Source organism: Denticeps clupeoides, chromosome 11 (genome assembly GCF_900700375.1).
Source record: "Denticeps clupeoides chromosome 11, fDenClu1.1, whole genome shotgun sequence".
Taxonomy (NCBI): domain Eukaryota; kingdom Metazoa; phylum Chordata; class Actinopteri; order Clupeiformes; family Denticipitidae; genus Denticeps; species Denticeps clupeoides.
In genome coordinates this window covers 17178979-17192402 of record NC_041717.1, presented here as the reverse complement: position 1 = coordinate 17192402, position 13424 = coordinate 17178979, and the positions used below count along the sequence as shown (strand labels likewise).

Below are 13424 nucleotides of genomic sequence, written 5' to 3'. Positions count from 1 at the left end.
TGCAAGAGTGAGAAAAGGGGTCAACTGTAGATGATAAGACTTGATACCAGGAACAAAACACATTTGAATTCCATACACTGGTGACACTCACAGGGCAAGTAGACAGCCTGGAAGCTGCCCACATAATTGGGCCCAAGCTCGTAGACTGCGGACACACTGGATGCGGGAAGCACCTCCTCCAGGAAATGGGTGGGGCCTAAGCGCCATACGAGCGTGGAAACTTGGCGCTGGGCAGGGGGTGTACCCACATAGCCGTAAACTGTGCTGACCACTGGTGGATTGGTGGAGCCTGAGCCTCCAGGAGTGCTATGCACATAGTGGAGCTAAGTAGGAAGTGAAATAAGTCAGACAGGAAGTAACCCTGGGAGGATTCTAAAACTCATAACTTAACTAACTAAAAATAAAATAAAATAGTTTTTTAAATGACTGGCGACTTCTAGATTTAGCAAAACTCCCCAATTTATTGAATTTCTGGAATTCAGATGAAATCAGTAGTGTGTCTGATTTGCTATGGTGGTAAGGGAGTCTCAGGAGCCAGGTAACGAACACAGGAAGTGACACATCGCTTTCAAGTGCACAGGGGAAGTGCTGATGTGGTTTTGCACTAAAGTGTGTGGTGACAGAGGCGAGCGATCAGAGGAAACCGCAGTCAGACACCAACACCACAGATGTCCTGATACGGCTGTGTATTTGTGTGTGTGTGTGTGATTGATAATGCACTGTAGTTCACAGTCAGGTACTTTTTTGACTCACTGACAACTCCCTCTCGATATAATTTTCACTAGATCTAATAAACAGTCGTTGTGATAATCTGTTGGTTTGACTTGTTTCGGGGTTTTAGGCAGCGAGACGTTGACATGGTGCCTACCTTGACCGTGCTGACCATCTGCCCATCGATGTAGAGGGTGGCCATGCTATTCTTCAGCATGCCTTTACTCATCACCAACACCAGGTGGTGCCACTGGCCCTCACTGATCAGATCGCCGCAGCGGAAACGAGCGCAGCACGGCAGGATCTCGTAGAATGAGGACTCCTCGCTGAAATCATCCACTAAAGAAAGACATTGTAAAAAGGTCAGAGCAGGGGGCAGTAAGATATATTCACGGCAGAACAGTAGAATGAGAGTGAGGAAGCAAGGAAATGATGAACAGCTGGCATTGCGTTCATGCAGCCAGACATGATTTCACCCCACAGCTGGGGTGAACCCAGGAAGCCACAGGAAGCCACAGGAGGCAGGTCTTGTGGAAACCCACCATAATTCTGCAGGAGCTCTTCTTTGGTGGAGACGATGAGCGAACGGTCTTTAGCAGACAGAACGATGGCCAGGCAGATGTAGTGCTGCTCAGATGATGTCGCCCTCCGCACCACGGTGAGAAGACGCACAGGGTGGTGGTGAGGTGGTGTGCTGAAACGCTCAATGCAGAACCAGGTTGAATAGCTCAGTCCGGAGGGCGGCGGGAAGAGACGTTCACCTGACGTGCGGTAGTCACAATAACAATTTGCACCCTCAGTAACAAGAGCATCAGCACATTTGAGACCGAAAAGAATTCTCACACACACACACACACACACAGCAACGTTCTCCTTCCTAATGCACATGTACGTACACACACACACACACACACACACACACACACACAGGAGTGAGATAAGGACAGGATGTGTGCCGTCTCTGGGTAGACGGTGCAGTACTGTGGTCAGAGGTGCAGTGCTGATGATGTCATGGCTTAAAATCGGTCAGAGATTCCCAGCCAAGCGCCGGACTATAAATACTGCACTAACTCCACTGCACCGGCTCATTAATACTACATAAACCAGCGAAAGCAAAAACACAGACAACAAAGCTAAAACGTTATCAAGACTGAACCATCCTGCTAACACCTCGAACACAGCTATGCACGGCTCAAACGACATAAACTCACAGCAAATCACTGCACAAATGAATTAATACTACTGTACACAACACAGCTTAAACTAAAAACAGTCACCATGGTACACTGATTAATACTACCTGATAAGGTTACTACTAATAAAGCAACAGTGCTTCACAAACTCATCAATAGCACACAAGCCTAATAAAAAAAAAAAAAAAAAACACAGCTACCGTTGCACATACTCATTAGTACTACATGACTGTGTTCTTAATGCAGCTACATGCCAGCTATCTTTTCATTACAACAATAAAAACTTAGCTAAACATATTGCACAATACTGCTTAAACATTGCCAAAACACTCAAAACAGTCAATGGGATTTCTGTGTGGTTTCCAGCACGTTTGTGACCAGGGTTTTAATTAGCTTCTGGCGACTTCTGGGTGTTCAAAAAAGCCCGATGCCGACAGACATCGAGTAAACAACACTTAACATAATTCCATTCCATAAGCAATACTATAAGAGACCTAGAGAGAAAATTTGAGATGTTTCTTTTTAGCAATTAATCCACTAAATCAAACAGCATTTTTGTATTAAGGCACACTTTAGGGAACACGTGGCCTTCCATACCATAAAACCATAACCCAGCTTCAATGAGCAATGAACCCTCACAACTCTGTGAAGCATTACTGCAACAGTGAATTGACACAGCTGAATTGTCTACTGTGAGGAATGTATGTGAACACATAAACACATAAAATTAATAATAGTGCGAGAGCTCCTTGGTTATGATGATCTACCATTCAGCAGGAGAGGACGTTGTGAATGCATACTGTGATGCAGTAGGTACTGACCAGTTCCCATTCCACTGACCACGGCTCCATCAGTCACTCCAGATGTTCCAGCATTGCTAGGGGGAGCGTTGTGTGGTGCCAGACTTGGCAAAAACAAACAGCTGTAAAACAAAAAAAAAAAAACACATGCAGAGTCAGCAGGGAAACCTGGGGGCTGAAAAATTACAGAAACATTTCACAACAGCTGTATCAGAAATTGTATGGATATGGTCACGTTGTACAGTTAAGCGGCAACTAATGACTATTTTGACAGTAGACCAGTCAGCGCCTACGATCGATGAATTGATGACTGGTTGGGTTATAAATTGCATAGTTATAAAATGGCTCTTTCTTGGCTATAAACCTTTACATTTAGCATAAGGTTATTTAAACTATGTAGCAAATAATAAAAAGACAAGAAAAATACTTCACGCAAACATTCTTTAATATCCTTTTGCACAGGGACAGCTAGGAAAAAAATGATAAGGCTATTCCAGTCAGAGTATATTCATACATTCATAAGGAATGTCAGCATTTCAACGCGACCTCGGGTCACCCTTGATCTCTTCTGAGAGCAGCTATTCCCCTCTGTGGAGAAGATTCGCTCTGATGGGGTAGATGTTGCAGGACTAGACCGGAAAAAATCTCGTCAGGTTTGACAGTGTGGGAAACGGCCTTCATTTTCCTCCCACCATCCAAGCGGGTCTTCCTTTTTGGACACTTCTGTTCATTTCCTGTCTCACCAGCTACCTGTTGCTGAACGCTACGGTGATTCTCACCAGAGTGTGGTGTATTGCAGGTGTCCCAAGTCTCCTGGAAGTTCCAGGAGTCTCCCGCATATACATAGCGGCTCCCTGATGTCCACAAATTGAATAAAATGTCCCGGAAACTAGAGCAAGCAAGCAAGAGCACTCACGCGAGACAGTAGAGAAGCGCGCACACGAATGACTGAATGAGAGGGAGAGAGATCGTGTGTATGTGCCCTATTCATGTAGCCTGTGCTAAACAAGGAGCATCCTGATTGGTTTACAAAACAGCCAATAAGATTTCATTAAACTTTTATTTAACTTCTTGAGGACCAAAGTTATGATAAATGTTATTGGTTCATTGGAGCATCATGTCAGAGGGACAGTTTTAAAACGCATTATCTTGCGGGATTGTGAGGGCGGTGTGAAGTGATTTAACCACGGGCATTTTTTTTTTTTTTAGCTGAACTTGAACTGAAAGCAAAAGCACAAACTCCACAGCACGCAAAAGAAAAAACAAAAAAAACACTGCATTTGGGCTGAAACTGGCTTCACTATATTTAGAAATGCATCTAGCGACAATTATCGACGATCAAATTAGTCTGCGTCCATTTTTATTTGTCAACAAATAACTTCACCCCTATTGTACAGTCTGACCAGCATTCAATAGTTAAACTGTGTACCATTGTGCATTCTAAAAATCTCACACAGACACAGATTGTCACCGAGTGTCCTGTCTACACATTATTCACCAAAACACACAAGCCCCTTTGTGCCTGAATAATATCCATGGTAACGAATGCATCAACACGCAGACTGGGGCGGCAGCCAAACAGGAACCCCATTACTGCCGAGCTGAACTGAGCCCATCAACACAATAACTAAACACCACAAAGGAATTCACTACCGCTGTGCAGCGGAGAGTCGGGCCCGTGAAACATTTCAGTTTCTGACGAAGGGGGCGGGTCCTACCCAGCCACAGAAAAACTGTGGAAATCTGGGTCACCCCAGTTAATGAATGCAGCCCCCGAGTTTCTTCACTCAGCCGCCCTCTCTCTGAGTCACACTCTTTCTCTCTGACTTCAGTGAGTGGGCCCGTTTCGACGTCAATCTCCACCAACACACACACACACACACACACACACACACACACACACACGTCCCAGCTAGAACAGCCAGGAAGACACACATGAATATTTCATGGTGCTGCAGCCTGACTGAGTAGAACCCACATATGCATCCTTACAGAAACACACTCGGCACTCTGTGCTCCTGTCCTGTAGGTATTGTAACTATCAGCCTATAAGAGTGTGATTGAGGTATGTGTGTGTGTGTGTGTGTGTGTGTGTGTGTGTGTGAGAGAGAACATCCCCCTTCTGTCTGTGCAGATGTTTACATGTGCAGCTGCACTAAATATTTCTGAATGAGAAACTCTTATGGTCCTTCATGCACAGACGCAGGCTGCCACTCACTCCTCAAGGCTGTCCTGGATGAATCTGGGATCCACAACACAGGCATCAGTCATCAGGCCACTTTGACAGACCAGTCCCAATTCATGCCACAATAAGCCAGTTAAAAGAAGGGCCCTTTAGAGATTTTGTTGTATGGCGCTATGCAAAACATTAGTGAATATTACCCATGTGCAGAGTCACACATTATTTCTGTACATCCTGAAGATATCACAAAGATCTAAACAGGACTGCTTGGTAGTATTCTGTATATTGTTGAGGAGCAATTAAACTAACAAGTCGTCCCTTTTTGTAGAAAATCAATTGCTTTTAGGCAGACATTCTCACCCAAATCCTTCTAGGGACGTATCAAACTCCACAAAGGCCGGCATGACCGATGAGCCATGCAGCCTGATGTCGTGGGGTGTAGTCATGGACACCAGACACTTGACCCTGGTGAGGGGGACAGTGCTGTCCTCGGCTGAACGCACTAGACTCCTGCTGATGCGGTACTGGCTGTTGTCCTCGGTCACGGCGAACACGCTGTCTGGGCCGAAGCCTTCCATCGAGGTGGTCATACTGTCTGTGGAGTTAGAAAAATACAAGCAAAACTTAAAAAATTGTATACATTCAGACAGATAACAGTTAGACTTAAAATATCAGCAAACATTAATTTATAGACACACAGTTTCAGCTTCCTCCTCTTCCCATCGACTTCCTGTTCTGCAGGGGGCCATTCCGCTCATTTAGCAGTGAACTCCTGAGTAAACCAAAAGGAACGACCTCTCGCCAAACATTATTTCTGGACAAAATACCTGCACCAGCAGGCAGGAAATAGCCCAGCAGGGTGTGTGTGACTTTCTCCCTTTCGAGCAGAGAATAAACGGAGCATTTTCCCTTGTCCATTTGAATTCGAACAAAATCCCAATTCATTTAAAACAACTAAAAATAACAGAAAATACAATAGGGTGACAAAAGATTCTCTTACTTCTCATCTCGGCTTCGTAGCTGAGGGAGCTTGGCTTGTGCATCCTGTATTGTTTCAGCAGCTTCTTGTCCCAGGCACCACAATTCAGAGGATTTCCCAGACGCAGAAACTCCCTACAAAGCACAAATGTGTAAGAGTATGTGTATACATGTATGAATGTATGTATGTATAAAATATACATATATTTAGTTAAAATAAATCGACATGAATTTAAAAAGCACTTTAGATGCTTTATCTGGGCATGAAGTACAGCTGTGGGGAGATGATATAGTATGAAAATGCTGGTAAGGGACAATAAAGGTGATGTAAAGGTGGTTGAGACAGAATAGGACAAAGTACTGAATTCCTGTGTGAAGGTCAGAGAAACGCTGGGGGAGAGGAGAAGGAGGGGTTATGGAGTCCCCATCCCAGAGGAGAAGATGAGGGCGGCGCGGGTGAGCAGCCAAGCATGAAATGACAAACCTAATGCCACTAAAGCTCCCTTCTAAGAAATGTTTCAAAACCACTGAGTGCCAACAAATCTGATTTTCATGCAAAACAGAGGTGACGCGGCACCTCTGCTTCTGTTTGAATACAGGAAGGCCGCTCCCGCAGGGAAAACGTTTTTAACAGAGTGAATTAAATAAGACGCATTGCTTAAAAGGCCAGGTGAGGCCCAGTCATATCTGCTGTTGAAACCCATCCATGGGAGTCTGCAGGAGATTGTTCTCAGGGTGGGGGAGATAGGTCACACCATGTTTACTGCAAACATCTCAACTGAATCTCATTTATACCGAACCTTTGGTCTTACAGTTATTCAGATATTTTGTATTCATGCCTACATTTATTTGGAGTTCTTCTCCAGATCAATGATAAGTACTAACAGAGTCCTCACTAAACCATTAACCACAGACTGAACAAAACATTTTACGCAATTAGAAAATGGATTCATATACTTATTTAAACCACCAGTGTTGTATTGTTTTCTTAACGTATTTATTATACAAAAATTTAGTATCTCATATGAATCCAAGAAATGTCCAAATGTATCTAAAGTGAAGTGAAGTGATTGTCACACGTGATACACAGCAGCACAGCACACAGTGAAATTTGTCCTCTGCATTTAACTCATCACCCTGAGTGAGCAGTGGACAGCCATGACAGGCGCCCGGGGAGCAGTGTGTGGGGACGGGCAGATCGGGTATCGAACCGGCAACCTTCTGATTACGGGGCCGCTTCCTTAACCGCTAGGCCTCCACTGCCCTTCATTCATACACACAGTCACTATTTGGTTGGGACTGAAGGATTGAAGGTTTTTATTTGAGATGCAATAGCACATCTAATTTGCTAAATGTCCAATGACAACAGAGATCTGTAACTCTGACCTGAGCACCATGGGCTGCAGCGCCTGTGACGCCAGCCGCTCGAACATCCTCTGCAAGGGCTGGTGTAGGGGGTGGTCCTCGTCCGCCAGAGCACAGCTGCACCTCTGTAGAAGGCGCGAGTGGAACCCGGCCTCACACAGGATCTGCTGGTTCCGCTCCGAATGCACGAGAAGCTGCAGCATGTTCGCCACCGCCAGCTGCAGGTCCAGGGCATGCTGGGAAAAGAGAGGAGCCTGTGGTCATTGACACACGCTACCAGAGTAGTAAAACTAGTAAAGACTACGGTGGTAGGTAATACACCCGCCTAAGAACCAGAAGACCCAGGTTCAAACCCCAATTACTACCATTGGGTCCCTTAGCAAGACACTTAACCCTGAGTGTCTCCAGGGGGGGACTGTCCCTGTAACTACTGATTGTAAGTAGCCCTGGTTAAGGGGCGTCTGATAAATGCCGTAAATGTCGTAAAAAACTAGACAAGAGAAAAGCGAACACCCCCTTACCTCTGGCTGCGTGTCGGAGTTTACAGACGGCAGGAGGTCCAACATGGCAGACGCCGCCCCTGGGTGGATGACAACAGGGTCCGTAGAATGCTGTGACACATTGCCCAGCTGTAGTTTAAGGTCAGTCAAGGCTTTCGCTGTGTTGGAGGTGTTGGAGGTGCTGTGGTATCCGTGCCTGAGGAAACCACAGAGGAACATGAGCACACACTTCACAAACAGCTCAGCTTGACCACGCCGAGTCAGGCCCATGAAAACTGACTGATCTGGATCTACAGAGTGAACTGTTAGCACACAGAGATTGACATTTTAAACATCTGCATGAAAAGGCATGGAGGTTAGAGCCCCTTCATGTTGTGTTTAATAAGTCTGGGAGCCAAAAACAGATTTGAAAAAATGAGTGAGGGACGTAGGTGGGACTGAGCAAGTGATGGGCTGTGGGATGGTGAGTGAGGGGGGAAAGCAAAGGTGTGAGTCAATGAGCAAAAGTGGAAGGAGGGGGCGAGGGAGGGAGGGAGGGAAGGAGGGTGTAACAGCACAGTAAGCCCAGATGAGTATCTGGACTTAATGGTGAGCCAAGGAAAGATGGAAGGAGTGGGATGGAGTGATTGTGAGTTGGAGACTGAGATTGGCTACTGCTGGGTATTGCTGAGGCCGTGGCACTCACGCTGAGTAATGAAGAGTATGAATTAAACTTCCCAGTTTTCATCATTTCACCTTTGGTTGTTTTCTATGCAAATACTGGGTGAGAGCAGCAATGAGAGGTTTTGAGCATCAGCAGGTAAGCAGAGCCAGCAGTCCTACTAATAAACCAGAGAGAAAGGTACGAAGAGAGCAGACAGACAGGCGGAGGAAGACAGCGGTGATGACTGACTGCTGCTATACCTCTTCCTGGTGAGTGCCGGCGTGCCCCAGGGTGAGGGCAGAGAGCTCTCGTGCGTCAGACAGGGGGGAACCTGCTCGGCCCGACTGCATGCACACACGCACACCACACATTATCCCATCACCCACACAGAGCCACGCGATGCCAGGGTGTTAGAAGGAAAACAGAAAAGAGGGAGAGAGAGAAAAGGAGGAAGACTGTTAGTGAAAGCTGGAAACAGCTCAGAGCTAATATAATAGCAGCTACAGCAACATGCAACAAACTCACACACACAGAGCCAAGCCAAACCCAAAGCTGTGATGGAGCAGAATCTCATAAACATTTCAGCCACTAAATACTATATTTATTATTATATAATTACATAAAGTCCATCCTATATGACTATATAATTACTGCTAGGGGTGTTAGAAAATAGATACCGCAACATACTGATAATTTTGTACACAAATTTAGTTTCTTTAGTGAGACTACAACTCCTCCACTACTGTAGATGGCGCTGTGCAGCTGGGTACTTTAAACTACTGGCATTTCAGGCAGAATGAAATTTCAAAACCATGGCAGCATCGCAGCATCTTGTATGATCTGTTTTTACATTTCAGTGAACTGTAGAATATTTTTAATATGTACAGCATCACAGTGGATGCAGAATGAAACGTCTCTACGTTTAAAGAAAGAAAGTTCAGTTGCCACGATTCAACTTTCAGACAATGTATCGTGATATAATTGTATTGTGACCCATGTATCGTGAGATCCTTGTCACTACACGCCCCTAATTACCACGCATGGGGGCGGAGCATGACCTCATTAAGACTCTTCAAAGCTTTCAATTTACTGTGGCATCCATACGGAGTGGTTTGATTACAAATGTGAAGATTATCTAGAGAGTGAAACATGTTCCTCAGCCATGACTACCAAATCATTCGACAGACCAAGATTATGTAATAATCGTTAAAATAAAAATAAATAAATACATAAAAAAGTCATTTTTATCGACTGTAATCAATTTAGTCTATAATCTACATGTGAATATCGCAGCCCAACAGTGGCTCTAATGTGAACAGAGGCAAATCCCACTATTTCCAGAAAACCTATAAACTGAGGCTGATTGTATATGTGTGTGCACATGTAGCCTAATACTAGCATCTGTGCCGAACACACAAACAACACCCCACATGCAGTGTTTCCACGGATCTCACCTGTCGAACGAGTCGGTGGCCATCTTGTGCAGGTACATGAAGAGTTTGCTGCAGTGTGTGAGGGTGGGGCAGACACTGTCAGCCGGGCCCACATCCTCCTCCAGCATTCTCTGGAACGGCTGCGCGTTGGACGGCACCGCCGACACTGGCACCACCTTCTTGGCGTCCGAGAAGCAGCCGAGCAGCCGGACGGCGTCGGCCAGCTTCTCGTATTGGATTTCGGTGCGAAAGAAGTGCGAGTTGGCGGGCTCGTAGCGCATGGCCGCCGTCAGCGTGCAGAAGAGCGTGTGCAGCAGTTCAAACACCTGGTTCTGGTTCACCTTCTCCCAGCCATTCCTGGGCGGAGAGCACAGCGAGCGCTCCATGGCTACAAGGAGGGACGTGACGTAGACGAAGCCGCCCACCTTGCGGAAGACGGTACGTGTGCGGTGACTCTCGCGTAGAACAGCCAGCAGAGCCTGTGAGTGAGGATAGAGTAATCAGCATCTTTTGGAATCTTGGACAAAACACTCTCCTAATGAGCATTTTTAGGTCATATGGTCATGAGTTGACTCACCGTTTCACTTGATTTATACATACGGCATAGTTCCATTTATTCCATTTTTAAACACTGAGTATTTATTCTACTTCTGTTCTATTTCTAAATATAACAGCAAGGACCATTCTTTCCCGGTGCTATATAAGACATAGAGCATGGGTCATGGTGACCTGTTACTGTGCCTTGCAAATGTCTTCACCCCTCTTGGCTTTTTACCTGTTTTGTTACATTTCAAACTTTTGATCATATTTTATGTGATGGAACTGCATGCACTTGTCTGGTTGGTGAAGTGAAATGAGAAAAATACATATTAAAAAAAGCACCAAACCAATCATCTTCAAATGGAAAGAACATGGTACCACAAACCTAACTCAACAAACCTGCCAAGAGAGGGCTGGCCACTAAAACACACAGTGCCACAGCAGAGACAAACACAATAAGCCATACAGTCCATAGAAACTGGGCTTTAAAGAAGAGGGGCCAGAAAGTCTTAAGGCACATTTTAAGGTTGCCAAAGATGTGCTCTGGTCAGATGAGAGTAAAATTGAACCAGCCACCAAGGTAAATGCCTGGTGCACTCCAAGATTGTCATTGTAATACAATGCAGCACAGCACACAGTGACACAATGAAATGTGTCCTCTGCTTTTAACCATCACCCTTGGTGAGCAGCGGGTAGCCATGACAGGTGCCTGGGGACGGTGCTTTGCTCAGTGGCTCCATGGCGGATCGGGATTCGATCTGGCAACCTTCTGATTATGGGGCTGCATCCTTAACCGCTAGGCGGGACAAATGGCACTGCTAGAGTCATGCTGTGGGGATGTTTTATAGACTGGAGAGAAGGAGCTAAATACAAACCATTTGGTCTTTTTTTTCCTGTGGTGTGTAAATATTTATGACACCCAGAAGATGATGATTTACATAAAAACCTTACTTCCTGATTCTGGACAATTTAAACCATCTCCTTTCATCAAATGCCCAGATGTGTTGCGGGCTCCATCTCCTTCCTTCCAACTCTACTTTTCTCTGTTCTCTACAGTCTCTGTGGCTGCCAAATACCTCAGTGGCAGGGAAACATGGTCTGTATGATGCACATATCTGAATAAGTCTATAAGATGTGGTGTGGTGAGCTTCTCACCCGTAGGATGTCAGCCTTCAGCTGCAGCTCAGTTGGTGGCGCTGAGTGCATCAGCCCCAGCAGGGTCCCCATGTCATCGTCCCCGCTGGGCGACAACACAAGCTGCTGGATAATCATGAGGGCGTGTTCCCGGCACTGCGGGTATTTCACAATGTTGTGTACGCACCGCGCCCCGCCAAACTCCCGAAAGAGCCCTGAAATGTATTGGGGAGGGGGGTCAAAGCCCATTGAGACATACTGTATGTGATTTGGGGCTATATAAGGCTATATGAGACATACTGAATGTGATTTTGGGTTATATAAGGCTATATGAGACATTCTGTATGTGAATTTGGGCTATATAAGGCTATATGAGACATACTGAATGTGATTTTGGGTTATATAAGGCTATATGAGACATTCTGTATGTGAATTTGGGCTATATAAGGCTATATGAGACATACTGTATGAGATTTTGGGTTATATGTTGTTGTCGTCTCTATTACCTTTTTACACAGTGCACAATGCATTCAGATCACCCAGACTACACACACACCCACCTGCATTAGTGTTAGAGTTCTGCAGCAGGACAGTAAGTGTCTCCATCACCAGTCTGGAGAGCTGCTTCTGATCGTCAGTTACACTGTTTTTATTGTCACCTGGGAGGCAGAAAGTCAGGGTGATTGGGGAGGGGGTGGATTCAATTTTATTAGTCATTAGTGCAATATGTTTAATAAGGTTTCCATTTCTAGAGAGCCTGTAAAGACGGTCCTCCATGCTTGACAGCACGGACGGAAGCACATTTCATGCATTTTTAAACAGAGGAGTGCATTTCACAGAAAGGCCTTAAAATGTAAAAGGTTTCATAATCTCAGCCAGCAATACATATTAATAAAATCTACAGGCCACTTACACAGACCAGGATTCCACTAAAATTCAATAAAGTGTAAAAGCAATTAACCAAAGGCCCCCTTACATTAAGCATAAATATGCTGGCATCAATATCTAGTATGGGTTTTTCAAGGATTTACAGAAAGATGAAAAGTTAATTTACAATTATACAGCACATAATGTGAAAGGAATTAAAAAATTACTTTATGTGATTTATAGATAAACTTAAAACTTTTTTTCCCCCACTTAAAATGTCCAATATTATGATTTTTTTTTTGCTTTTATATCAGTCTTTTTGGATACCTAATACTGTAAGTCCCTTTCCAAAATTCAGCCTTGGTGCAGAATTACAGCCACTTTGAGACAGTCCCACAATGAGATTTCCCCAGGAAGCGCCGTTAATAAAATTAACCCACTGGTTCTTCAGAGGCTCGAATGACTCTAGAGGGATGGGAAATTCTCTGGACGCCATTTCTAGCCACTACAGGACCATAGACAGACTAGGGGAACTCAAATTAATAAACTGACAAAGTGAAATTTTCATACTAGGGGACCTATGAAAAATTAAGAATAAAATAAAGATATTGAAGCCTCTCTATGTTTGAATTCCTGGAAAAAAGTACCGAGGCATTTGGGCCCTCGCTGCCAGACAGCGCAATAGATTCTTTTTACAGACAATCAGATAACTAAACACTCAGGGACGTTCCGCTTTGGACACACACACACACACACACACAAAGCTCTTATGTTTCAAAAATATGATCTATTACTGCACAATAGCATTTGCATTATTTTTACTTTGCACCTTCATTACTCATTGTACTGGTTCAGCACTGTTATTCTTGCACTGCCTGTGTCCCATGTAGCCTGGTTTGTCGATGTCCCAAACGTGCACTTTATGTCAGCATGTTTAAACGTTACACGTAGCACCAGGTTCCGGAGAAACGTAGTTTCATTTCACTATGTACTGTCTAACATGCATGTAGCTGAAGTGACAATAATGCTCACTCGAGGGCTGGGTTCTTTCTTTGCTTTGTAACTTGTTGTCTAATGT

At 44.8% G+C, this 13424-nt stretch overlaps 1 protein-coding gene across 4 annotated transcripts in view; it reads right to left on the bottom strand.

Moving 5' to 3' along the window:
* Positions 1-13424, bottom strand: part of wdfy3 (WD repeat and FYVE domain containing 3) — a 44533-nt gene that overhangs the window by 18280 nt on the left and 12829 nt on the right. For 3 of the 4 annotated variants that reach the window (XM_028995932.1, XM_028995929.1, XM_028995931.1), the window contains exons 10-21: positions 12040-12138; positions 11501-11694; positions 9827-10284; positions 8633-8716; positions 7751-7925; positions 7251-7465; positions 5887-5999; positions 5247-5481; positions 2726-2826; positions 1254-1472; positions 869-1050; positions 92-323 (exon numbers count right to left, since the gene is read on the bottom strand). In XM_028995932.1, the coding sequence (XP_028851765.1) occupies positions 92-323; positions 869-1050; positions 1254-1472; positions 2726-2826; positions 5247-5481; positions 5887-5999; positions 7251-7465; positions 7751-7925; positions 8633-8716; positions 9827-10284; positions 11501-11694; positions 12040-12138 (2307 nt within the window). The remainder of the gene's footprint in view (positions 1-91; positions 324-868; positions 1051-1253; positions 1473-2725; positions 2827-5246; positions 5482-5886; positions 6000-7250; positions 7466-7750; positions 7926-8632; positions 8717-9826; positions 10285-11500; positions 11695-12039; positions 12139-13424) is intronic. The other variant, XM_028995933.1, reaches the window with a different exon arrangement.